General features: G+C 44.0%; 1 protein-coding gene across 1 annotated transcript; it reads right to left on the bottom strand.

Annotated features, from left to right (window-relative positions):
* Window positions 1-10,834: 10,834 nt before the first annotated feature.
* LOC308306057 (platelet-activating factor receptor-like) lies at window positions 10,835-11,938 on the bottom strand (the record flags this gene model as incomplete). The annotated part of the gene is made up of 1 exon (XM_080750958.1): window positions 10,835-11,938. The coding sequence occupies one exon, from the start codon at window positions 11,936-11,938 to the stop codon at window positions 10,835-10,837; it is 1,104 nt and encodes a 367-aa protein (XP_080607084.1).
* Between the last annotated feature and the right edge of the window lie 996 nt (window positions 11,939-12,934).

The raw sequence follows: 12,934 nt of genomic DNA on the forward strand, positions 1-12,934 counted from the left end.
ATTAACCAAAGCCATTTCCGAACATAATGCCTTAATGACCCAGTTAGCCTATAAGATATTAATAATAACCAGTAAGACTCCCTGTCAGGTAGCAGCGTGATGTAATAGTTTGCAGTATGATGCCCTCATCATACATGAAAGACAGTATATGCAAAATACCTGTAATGCTCCAAGAAAGAAAAAGGACAATGCGCGTTTCTGTTATACTGACCAGCAGCCAGCAAGCCAGCCATGAGTGTGTGTGTGTGTGTGTGTGTGTGTGTGTGTGTGTGTGTGTGTGTGTGTGTGTGTGTGTGTGTGTGTGTGTGTGTGCGCGCGCAGTGTTTTCCACAGTGAGAGAGTGTAAAATTAAACCAAACGTTCCCCCCCTTACGGGTCCATTTGGTTTCATTTTAGGCCTACCCGCACAAGAATTAAAATGTCCATAAGGGTCCATTATATTCCAGGCGATCGTCTGACCTGGCCAAAACACTGACATGTCTGCTGGGTAGGATTGGGACATGATGCTGCTCTGTTGTGACTGGATCTATCTATCTATTTCTTATTCTTTTTTTAGCGGCCCACGGCGCCTCCGCGTTTTTTTTTTATGTGTAATAAGACATGCAATAGCCTACTAGCTCTATAGGACCAGGCCTACAGTTAATAAAATAAATATATAAAGTGAATATGAAGTGTAGGCTATTGTCTGACTATATCACCATTGACAGCTGCAATGACTCCCTGCTGTGCGTTCAAACAAACAATTAGGTTACAAAAACCGAATGGCCCAATTTTGACTTCAAAGGAGTGCATGACGGGATCAACCGCAGACAATTTAAGTGGCCAATTTGGCCACTTTCTCTGTCTGTCTGTCTGTCTGTCTGTCTGTCTGTCTGTCTGTCTGTCTACGTACCACCCTTTCCTTCCTTAGTGTAGCCTTGTAGTAGACCTAATCATAATAATCAATGTCTATCAGTCCCTCTGACCCTCTCCACCTATTTTTTTATGCACACCTGTTTTGCACGCTGCTCGCATCTTTGTAAAATAAAAAAAAAGGAAACTCACTTTTGTCATGTTGTGAATATCTGCCCTTAACATTTATTCACATTTATATAATAACTTCAAAGCGATAGTAACAAATATAATATGTATTCATCTACTGTATTTGTGGTTGACGAGCAGGGCTTAACTGTAAATACATAAGCATGTATTTGTGGCGTTTTGCCGGGCACTGACTCCAGCGAGGCGAGACAGTGGAACGATAATTCAGCACCATGGACAGCGCCTTTGCCTATTCCATTCCCACACTGTGCCAGATTGGCATATGTGGAGATTTCTGGATTTCTGTTGTCATCAATCCCAGGCCGTAACTGGCCCAAGAGCCAGTTTTACTCGGACTTTTAGCTGGCAATACACTACAAGATAATCGGGCCCGACTGAATCGGGTAGAATTAAACACTACAGGATAATTTTTTCAGATTCTCTGACCAGATAATCTAAACACAGCAATAATAAATATTATAATTAATACAAAATGCCACGGGGTTCTGATAGCTTCGTCTTGCAACACGCACACGCACGCATGTATGTATGTCGCAGGGACGCACGCACTGACATGCGTGCGTTTTGCAAGGCGTAGCCTATTGCATTAAAAAGGATAGGCCTATTAGGCCTGTATCCATTGTGTTTATTTTATGTCCGCTCCAGTTTTATCATTGTCAGTTTTGATAAAGTCATTTTATTGTATAATATTTAAGGTAACGCGCATATTTTCTAAACCTGCTGTCTGTGAAAATAGCCTACTTGTGCGTGCGAAACGCCTGCTACTACGGGCGCGCTGTGTGCGTCGGAGTTGTTAACCCAGCTGGTAGATCAAACAACGAGTTGATGATGGCCCATTAATTAAGCTACACCGCCAATTGGAACTTGAAAGGAGTATGCTAGAGATTACATAACTGCACGGACCATCAGAGAAAGTGACTGACGTGGGGTGAGCAGCTGCTGTTTAGCCTAATAGGCCTATAGTCCAAATGTTTTATACTTCCACCACGGACTAAAATGTGCGTAAAATGGAATATGGCTGATATGAGAAGGTAGAAATGGATAATTAAATGGCCAGGCCGGGCGAAAGAAATACAAATAACAGACTATTAAGCTATGGTCAATAACTATTATAGCCTACAATAAAATGAATACAATAAGGCATAAGCCTATATACAGTATATAATATACTGTATATTTGGGACTAGGGAGGGGTAAAAACGAAGGGGAAAATGGGCACAGGTAATCCCACAGCGCTTGTCAGTGTGTGTGTGTGTGTGTGTGTGTGTGTATGTGTGTGTGTGTGTGTGTGTGTGTGTGTGTGTGTGTGTGTGTGTGTGTGGCGGGATAGATACGTGCAGCGCAAAACAGCTGTGCGTAAAATGGATAGATATAAGTGGAGAGGCGAGGTGGAGAAGACCCAAGACAGACAGACAGACAGACAGACAGACAGCCCGGCGGGTGACGGCTGCTAGCGGCGGCTGCCGGTGAAGCCCGGCGGGTGACGGCGGCTAGCGGCGGCTGCCGGTGAAGCCCGGCAGGTGACGGCTGCTAGCGGCGGCTGCCGGTGAAGCCCGGTGGGTGACGGCGGCTAGCGGCGGCTGCCGGTGAAGCCCGGCGGGTGACGGCGGCTAGCGGCGGCTGCCGGTGAAGCCCGGCGGGTGACGGCGGCTAGCGGCGGCTGCCGGTGAAGCCCGGCGGGTGACGGTGGCTAGCGGCGGCTGCCGGTGAAGCCCGGCGGGTCACCGGCGGCTGCCGGTGAAGCCCGGCGGGTGACGGCGGCTAGCGGCGGCTGCCGGTGAAGCCCGGCAGGTGACGGCTGCTAGCGGCGGCTGCCGGTGAAGCCCGGCAGGTGACGGCGGCTACGGCGGCTGCCGGTGTGGCCCGGCGGACCCGGTGGTCCACCAGCAGATCCGGAAGGTCAGCAAGCGACCACCAGAGAGAGCAGACATGACTGTTTTAATACTTCATTCATTTATTTATACATAATTGACTATATGAGCACGTTGGTCCACTGCTGATCATGGTGCCTGCGTGTGTGCATGCATGCGTGCCTGCGTGCGTGTGTGTGTGTGTGTGTGGGGGGGGATAGGTTCGGGCAAAACAGCGGCTGACGCAGCTCGATTGTCGGTCTGTCCGGCGTTGCCACGGATTAGGTATAATTGCCACGGCATAGGAATCATTGCCGCGGCTGTTGTCGGCAAGTCCGACGACGCCGCGGCAGGTGCCGCTGCCGGGAAGTGTATTCGCTCCTTCTGGTGCCATAAACGCACTTTACGTCTTTTTAATTAATCAAAAGTTTTATCTTTCATACCATAATTGTAATTTTAAAAAAATCGCTCTAGAAGTTAGCCATAAGCCTCCGTGACCGGAGCGCCACGACAGATTTGACTGTAGCACCGGTGTAACACAGTCCGACGGGAGTCACGGGAAACCAGTATAACCGAACATTGGTTCCGGCCGTTTTAATGTTAATCTTAAAACGTTCGTTTATACACTTTCCGTGCTTCCCAGACGAAGTATAAGTACTCAAAAAACTCGAAAAAATAATGCGATTCCAGCCGTGCCATCCATTCGGCCCTTGATAGCGATCGGCAGGGCTCGGAAGTGTTATAGCATGTTAGCAAAAAGGCCTGGCACTGATGTAAACAACTAGGCCACTATCAAAAAAATGGACGTGTCTCTTCCTTCTTCTGTTTGTTGATCAGATAGTAGGAGAACACCACCTGGTGGTTTTCAAAGGCCATTGCACTCCAGAGAACACACAGTCCCATTGACAGCATAAACATATCACAATGATCAAGACATCTTACACATGTTCTATTGAAGCCCAAATCTAATGATAGGATATACCTATATATATAAATATACATGTTTTCCTTTGTAAGAGGGGTAGTGTGGCTTTCGATAGAAGCATAGATTTATATATGTAATTTAAGTACAAAATATGATTTTGGCCCCCATAAAAAGGTAAAATTAAACAAAATGGATGGCATCAGTTTTGTAGATTTTTAATAAAGGGTGGCATTCAGTGAGTTTTTAAGTTTATCCCCCGCCCTGACCTACAACACAGCTCTCTAGAAACTGTACGGGTGGAAGTGATTCTTAAGAAAGCTAAAAACATACTAATCGGTGCCATTTATAGACCACCCGACCAAAATGATTTCTGTGAGTTACTGGAGGAGAGCCTAGCACCAGTGGACAATGTTGAAAAATACATTATTAGCGATTGGAACATAGACATGCTTCGTAAAGAAGCTCCCAAAAAGTTCAATAAGCTATGTAATCAACAGGGTTTCACTCAGCTCATCACCAAGCCAACTAGGGTTACAGATAACTCTCAAACCACCATAGATCTCATTGTAACCACAGACAAATCTAAAGTCACCGCGAGTGGGACTATTGAATGTGGTGGTCTACTCTAAGCGACCATGATATCATTTACTGCACCCGTAAAATACATAAGTCCAAAGCTGACGGCCACAAAACAGTTGAAGCTAGAAACCTCAAAACCTACCTACTTTAATCTCAAACTGGAGAAATCAGACTGGTCCCCAGTACTAGCTAGCACACAGGTCGATGAAGCCTGGCTGGGCTTTAAATCCGTCTTCAACACTACCCTAGAAGAAAGGGCTCCTTTGCGTAGGGTCAGGGTTAAAGCCCGCTCACAGCCATGGTGGAATTCGGATCTGTGAATCAATAAAACTCAGAGACAAAAAATACTCTGAGAAACGCAAAAATAATCACAAACTAAAAAAAGGCCCCAATAAACACCTTGAAGCCAAACTCCAAATAGTCAGTTTAGAGTTTAATAAACTGAGAAACCGGACAACCTCCTTAATCCATTCTGCCAAAAAAAACTACTTGGATGAGAAAGTTGAGGAAAACATCCACAAACCACGAGACCTATGGAAGCTATTTAAAACCCAGCTAGGCTGTGGCGCTAAACTTAGATCCATAGCCAGCAACATATCCATCCAAACTCCCATCACCCTCCTCACTGACAGTCTTGATGTAGCCAAAAACCTCAACATCTACTTCACCTCCATGGCCAAAAATCTGGTCAATAAACTGCCCGCTCCATCTGGGCTGTTGGCTGTGGTGTTAAGCACATCCTGAAATTCTACAGGAACCTTGGGGTATGCAAAGACAACTTTAAACTTGCCACGGTGACAACTGATGAAGTGTTTAAAAAACTGCGCACCCTTCCTCAATACAAGGCCGCTGGCCATGACAAAATCGCCCCCAAATTCCTCATAGACTCAGCTGCCACCATTGCCCCAATCATTACCCACATTATTAATCTATCTATCAAGCAGGGTTATGTCCCCCAGGACTTCAAATTAGCTAAGGTAACCCCCTGCACAAAAAAGGCAGTAAACTTCACCCTGGTAACTACAGGCCAATCTCAATCCTTAGTTCCATCTCTAAGGTAATGGAAAAAATTGTCTATGAACAGGTGGCTAAATATCTTGAAGAGAATAAACTGATCTACGAGTTCCAGTCTGGCTTCAGAGAGTCCCATTCCACAGATACATGCCTCATCTATTTGAATGATTACATCAAACGTGAAATTCACGATGGCAAATATTGCGGCATGGTCATGCTGGACCTCCAGAAGGCATTTGACACCGTCGATCATTCTATTCTAATTGAAAAACTCAAAGCTATTGGTCTTGACAGCACAGCAGTGAGATGGATGCACTCTTAAGGGCCATTTATAGTTACGGATGGATGATTTTGTGTACGTTTGGGGTTGAGGAGGAACTTACGGTAATTGCGTCGACATGCATAGTTCCGTCCGTTCTCTGTGTTATATACGGTTCAATTACATACTGTATCCAATAGATGGCACCCAAATGCATCTTCCCAATGAGCAAACATGTTGATAGGCATCGGCGATTACATGCATTAAGTAAATAGCCTACAGCCGTGCTGTGCGTTCTTTCAATGGCATCGTACTCTATTTTCACTCCATAGTTGATGTCCCTGCACGCCGTCGCCGTCGGAAAATGCTGTTATTAAGCCTATTATTAATATTATTATTTGGATAAAGTAGAACAACTTTTAAAACCAATCATAATCATTTAAAATGGTATCATGATCTGACACTGGCACTTTGCTGCTTCTGCGTTCTGCCTCCGCTGCTGCTGTGTGCACTGCAGTTGTACAAGTGGCAACAGGTCTGCGTCCTGAACGGCTTGTTCACTGTTCAGCGTTTGTGATTTATTTATTTTTTACTTCCTCCTACTACGAAATGGATACCAGAAAAAAAGACGAAACATTTCTCCCTCTACTGCCCCCACGGTTGACAAAAGTTCGCCACGGGTACTTCATGTGTACGTACGTTTTTATCGGTTTTAATCCGTTAGGTTGAGTGTTGTCTGTAACGTTACGGACAGAGAGCTACGGAGCTACGGAGAGACCGGATCAAAGTACTCTCCGTCTCCGTTCGTTATGTATCCCCGCGTTGTTTATGTACTACTATGCATGGTACTTAACTTGGTGGGGAGGGAACAGATGGTGGAAGTCAACGGAACCCTGTCCCCCCCCCTCCCGGTAAACTGTGGAGTACCTCAAGGGAGTATACTAGGACCACTGTTGTTCTTAATATACGTAAACGACATGTCATCTGCTTGTGACTGCAATCTGTTTCTGTTCGCGGATGACTCGGCTCTCCTAGTCTCAGGCAGAGACATATTGCAGGTTGAAAAGGCCCTTAACTGTGAACTAAACATGATCTGCACCTGGCTGAACTGAATGTATCCTCTTTGGATCTAGTCAGAAACTTAGCCTAGTTGAGAACTTCACAATTAAAGTAGGTGACACTGTGATTGAAAGAAAAAAACACATCTGCTACCTGGGTTGCATCCTGGAGGCTAACCTATCCAGTGAAAAAATGACTACCAAGGTAATCAAAAAAGTCAACCAACGAATTTGTTTCTTGCAAAGGGTTGCCCCGCTGATCATTATTAAATCTCGAAAGACACTAGGAGGTGCTCTTATTGGGCCCCTCATTGATTACGGAGTCCTTGTCTGGTATCGCGACGCCCCAGCTGCCTTAAAGTTAAAGCTCCAAACAGCCCATAACAAACTAATTAGGGTTGTGCTTGGTCTTCCATCTCAGACCCACCTTACCGATCATCACCACGAAAGCGTGGGGTGGCTCAAAATAGCTGACAGAGTACAGCATCTTGCAATGGGCCTGGTGTACAAGATTCACTACACCTCCAAGATACCCATGTACCTGGCAAACTACTTCTTAAAGGTCAAGGATGTTCACGATCACAACACCAGAGGCAGCTCCACTAATCATCATCAACGTAGATTTAACACTAAACAAGGCGCTAACTCGTTCTCCTGCTATACCATCAACATGTGGAACGCCCTTCCACAAGCCTTAAAGGAGAGCAAATCCCTAGCCTCCTTCAAAATTGGTATGAAAAGTCACCTTCAGACAGCTGCTAACCGTGACTTGTAAATAGACTAAGCCCCCATGCTCCCCCCCCCCCCCCCCCCCCCCTTTTTTTTTTTTTTTCTCTGCCTTTGTATTTGATGTTATGCTTTTGAAACTGATATTATCCTAGATAAAGTATGTTCTATCCGTCTGTCTTTCAATGTTATATGAGATACTTAAAGTGTGGTTCCTGTGGAAATAAGCCTCGGCTTTCTTGGATCTCCTTTTAGTTGATTTGTACTGTCATGAAACTGTACTTTTTTTCTATTGCAAACTTCTAATAAATTCTTCAATCAATCAATCAAAACCTGAGATTAACTGTAGCTCACTGCTGGATCTGACTGTTGGTTGTATTATCAGAGTAGTTATTTTGCATCTAGGATAATTAGATCCAAGGAGGTGTTTTTGAATATTAACTAAACCTTCGAATCAATATCCCAAACAAGTTAGGCCACACTTAGATTATAGGTTCAACACACCCTATTTAAGCAGATCTCTATGGTTATACATTTCATAATGATGCTTATAAAAATCAGATTTTAGAATGATTTATTTTGCAGGTAAATTTATTAAAGAAATAAAGGCTTTTACAGAAATAGAAAAAGGCAAAAGCATTCAAAGTATATTTCAATGTTCCCAATTTAGTCAAAATCATCGTTTCCATTTTTACACTATAATGATAATAATCATCATAGTAAGAAAGCAGAATACATTCTTATTACCCTTTCAAAGGTTAGAGATGCACCAACCGGTTGATCATTTCCACTCCATACTTTCTTTTACAGGGGGCTCTCTCTCTGTAAGATTGGAGCAAGAGGTCTTTTGGCGTGCGACCTCTCGCTGGGGTAGAGAGCCCAATGTTCCTTCTGAAGGGGACAGTATATACCGGTATACACCTCTGCCAGACTTTGTCTGGATTCACTTCCCCATAAGTGTGCCCAAGTTACTTCTGCATTTGTTGTTTTCCATTTCAACCAAATTTCCCCCATGTCATTGTGTCTCTACATAACAGGATGCAAGTGTGTGGTAATGGTGTGGTAATATGTCTACTGTCTTGTCTGTACATTTCTCTTCACCTTAGTACAAACAACCCACAAATAATATTTTGCATCCAGCTTTTAAGCAGTACAAAGATGCTTGATCTAAAATTAAGGGAAAACAGGGTTGAAACCCTGATTTAAAAGCCCAGTCTTTTAGACACCCCCTCCAAGGGTTTCAACACTGTATGGCTCTTCCAATTTTGCAATCCTCTCACACAACGCATTTCACTTCACACCCTGAAAGCAACAACTTGTCACACACATTTTCCAGAGTCAAACGTTTTAGCAGAAATTACTAAATGAAAAGGAAAGAAAGGTGATTAGTTTCACAACTAGTACAGATCATAATATTTGAGACACAATTTCGATGTCTTCATCTTCTTCCTTGACCTGGGATCTCTTTCATCGGCCTGGCCCATTGGTAATCCTTCTTTCCACTCCTGGGGACCAGGAGCCTGCACAAATAGAGTCTGAAGCACCTCACTTACAAAGACAATGAATAGAAAGAAAAATACATAACAACAAAACGAAATATAGCCAAACTCATCTGCTATCCATCTCAATATCCCAACATCACCCTTATCCATGCCCCAGTGATTCCGAAGTGCACGGGTTTTCTCTTCCTTTGCCATGCTGGTTACGGGTAGGCTACAGACCCTATGGTATTCTGTCCACGACCTAACCTGGACTTTCCCCACGTGCGATGAGTCAACTGGTACATGTCATCAGTTGCGATGTTACAGATTATGAACACATCACTACATAGCTTTAGTCTCCTTTTATAGTCCGGATCGAGTGTGAACCTAAAACCTGGTGGTCCCAACTGGGGTAAAATGTACAAGTTACCTATTCTTTCTAACTGCGTGACTTTTAGTTGGGTCATTCTTGAGTATTAGAAATATAATCCAGACAAAATTCCTTCCGTTACTCACACTACACTTTGGAATAAGATTGAAGTTTCATTACAATCCTTTCCCTACTCACTCCAACTATTTCCTTTAGTTTAGAGTTATGTCAGAGTTGTTAATTCCTTTAACAACTCCTTTCACTTTCTACTTCATTCAGTTTCCAACTCTACTGTATTCAGAGTATCCAAAACTGTTCTCTCATGTATTTAATCGGCTATCTCTTTCTCTGGGTTGACATTCGACCATCTTCCCCCTCTGGACCCCATCATCTACTCACCCAGCTGTCGGCTTCAAGCCCCCACACACTGATGAGTCATGAGTGACGGACAGTCCTTCCTTTACCTCTGCCTGTGGAGAACGGGTACCGGCCAGTCCTCTCTCACTCCTCTGCGGCCATCAGCCGAGGACCGAGGTGCTTCTCTGGAAATAGCTCAACCTGTAGTCCTCTTGACCATACTAGGTTCTATCTTCCAGACAGTATCCATGCACCTATTTGGCACCTGCCAAATGCAAATTATTGTATACTGCTGTGCTACCACTGTGCAACTGAGTTTCCCCCTTGGGATAATAAAGGTATCTATCTATCAGTCCGCCTTTCTTAATTCCTTTCTCTCTTCACCACCGTGACTTTTTCAGCCCAAGGAATGTATTTTGTGCAAAACAAATGCCTGCAATGGATTCAGAATCATGAAAAACCCCTAGTTAGACCTAGCCTCGTACCCGCCTTCTTCCGGAAACCATTACGGAAGTTGGTCGTTTACTAGGCTAAGTTAGACCCCTCACGTGCTACTTAAAGAAGGTTTTTTGGGGGGTCTTTTTTCCAGTATAGTAAGTGAATGAGCAGGTGCATGAAATCATTAAAAATTAACCCCATGAGAACATATTTCAGCTTGGTACCTGGCAGAATCTTAAAATATACCCTTCAAGGATTAAGAAAAAATAGGTGGCGAAAAAAAATCCACCCAATGCGCGTGGACCCCCCTGTCCATCTAGACTATTTGGGGTGGTAGCTGCTCTCAATTGAGGCATTTTAGATCATGTCATTCTCTAACATTAACACTGAGGATTGTGTACTGTCATGTAAACCTTTGATCTAAGGAAACAGATAAACTCTTTGAAGGGGTTTAATACAACATGTTTATTCAGATTTTGATTCAGCAGAGTCAGAAAGGACTGCAGTAGCTGGTAGTACAGTACATGCACTAGAATCTTCTTTTTGTACAAATAGAATTAGGTTATTATTATTATTATTATTATTTTAGCATTTAGTCTCTTTTTACTTTCACCTCATATTACAGAAATAATGATTAACCTCCATCTCAGCCTCAAAATGATTTCGTATATACCGTGTAATAAATCTACATATCGTATCTACATAATTCTCCATTCTTAAAAAAAGATCTACATCTCTAGCCCTCTACCTCCAGTGGCTCATTTAACCGTATCTCACTCTGGAGCCTGCTCTCCATGCTAATGTGAGTGGTGGCTGTGTGAGAGCAAGAATCTCGATTTTTGACCCTCCTGAAGTGGGCCACAATGAACTTTCTGAACTTCCTTGTGGCAAAACAATAAACTACAGGGTCCAGAATGCAGTTGAGCCCCATAAGTAGCAGGGTGATCTGATGTGCATCATTGAGAGCCTGGCGAGTCTGCTGGTCCCAGGACGTGCTGCCCCAGCCTTCCCCGATCTCCAGAACTGCCAGTGTCCAGGGGCCTTGAATTATATGATGGGGCAGGAAGCACACGACAAACACTCCCACAACTGCACCCAACATCTCTAGAGCCCTGCGTTTCACTCCTCTGGGCTTAGTGGCAGAGGATACAGAACGGTGTTGTCGCATCGTAGGTGATGTTGTCAGCAAGGCGCGGGCAATAAGGAGGTTACAAATCACTACAAGGAGAAAGACCACGAAGAACATGCCAATGATGGCAAAATGTGTGGCTGCCACAACCCGTTTCTCTTTGTCACTTTCCCCATGGTATCCCTCAAAACATCGGGTCATGTTCCTCCCATCCACATTGTCCACATTGACCCCCGGTGACAACAGGAAGTGAATGGCCATCGATAAAGTTACCACCCAAATAGTGGCGGTAACAGCAACACCACGACGCCAGTTGTCAGACAAAGCTGCATCCAGAGGCCGTGTGATCGCCCAGTACCGGTTGACACTGATGGCTGCGAGGAAGAGGATGGAGCAGTAGGTGTTGATGAAGAACATCGATCCCGTCACTCTGCACAGGAAGTCAGAGTAGATCCAGTCACCATGGCGACTGTAGTAGCCGATCCAGAATGGGAGGACACATACGAACAGGAAATCTGCGACAGTCAAGTTGGTCATGTAAGTGCGGATTTCGCGCATGGCTTTAGCCCCGCGGAGACGATGCAGGACAAATAGGACATAACAGTTAGCGAAGAACCCCAAGACGAGGATGATGCCATAACCTACTGACAGGAGTGTGTAACGGAACTCTGAATCCAGGAAAGGTCTGTTGGTGACAGCTGGAGAAACCATATTGGAATTTTCTGTCGTACCAAAAGACTCCATTGTGTTTTTTGTAGACAGGTGTTCCATTAAGGGCACACTTTCTGTGGAAATACAGTAGGCAATATACAAGTTATACTTATAGCATACTCTAATAAACTCCAACCAGGTAGCAATATAGTAACATATCATCGCTCAGATCTTGCTTCAAGCAGCCCAGATTGAGTCTGACCCGAGGCCCTATATATATACGGTACACACACACACACACACACACATACACACACACACACACACACACACACACACACACACACACACACACACACACACACACACACACACACACACACACACACACACACACACACCAGCCTGGCAAAGATATTAAATTCACTCGACAGAGCACCCCTTTCTAGTTTACTTTTGGATTTCTGCATGTGCTCCACACATCCATGGAGTAAAAGTACATTTCACTGCTAAATAATAGCACTGATCATATTGAAAGACAAACCATATTGTGCTCCAAAGTCCACGTCTCAAATGTAATATGCATCCCAGTCTAGACAAATCAGAATCATACTAGCTGTTCAAAATTACCTGCAACATTCTTCTAAATGTTCTCTCTGACATTACTATAGAACATAGATATACGACATGACATTTTCTGTGAGTGAGCACAGTATTTAATGGGAACAAAATAAATGGACATCCAAGGTGACAAACAAGAGGCCTACTTACCAAGAAAATAATGTTGAAATCCAAATTCTGTATTGCTTTACGTGGCACAGAATTATGAGCACTCTGCAGTCTTCAGGAAATGATCTGTCCAGATATCTTCGGGTTGATAACTTATACTTGAGCATTATGACGAAACGATCAACACTCCCAGTACCACATCCTCAACATTGCATCAACAGTTTTTTTTTCAACAGTGACTTTCAAAAACAGCTTGCCCATGCCTTTAACCATTTAGACTAGAAAAATTTAGACTAGAAAAAGTAGAAAGGGGCATTCAGTGGAGGG

Source organism: Nannobrachium achirus (genome assembly GCF_963921795.1).
Source record: "Nannobrachium achirus genome assembly, chromosome: 20".
Taxonomy (NCBI): domain Eukaryota; kingdom Metazoa; phylum Chordata; class Actinopteri; order Myctophiformes; family Myctophidae; genus Nannobrachium; species Nannobrachium achirus.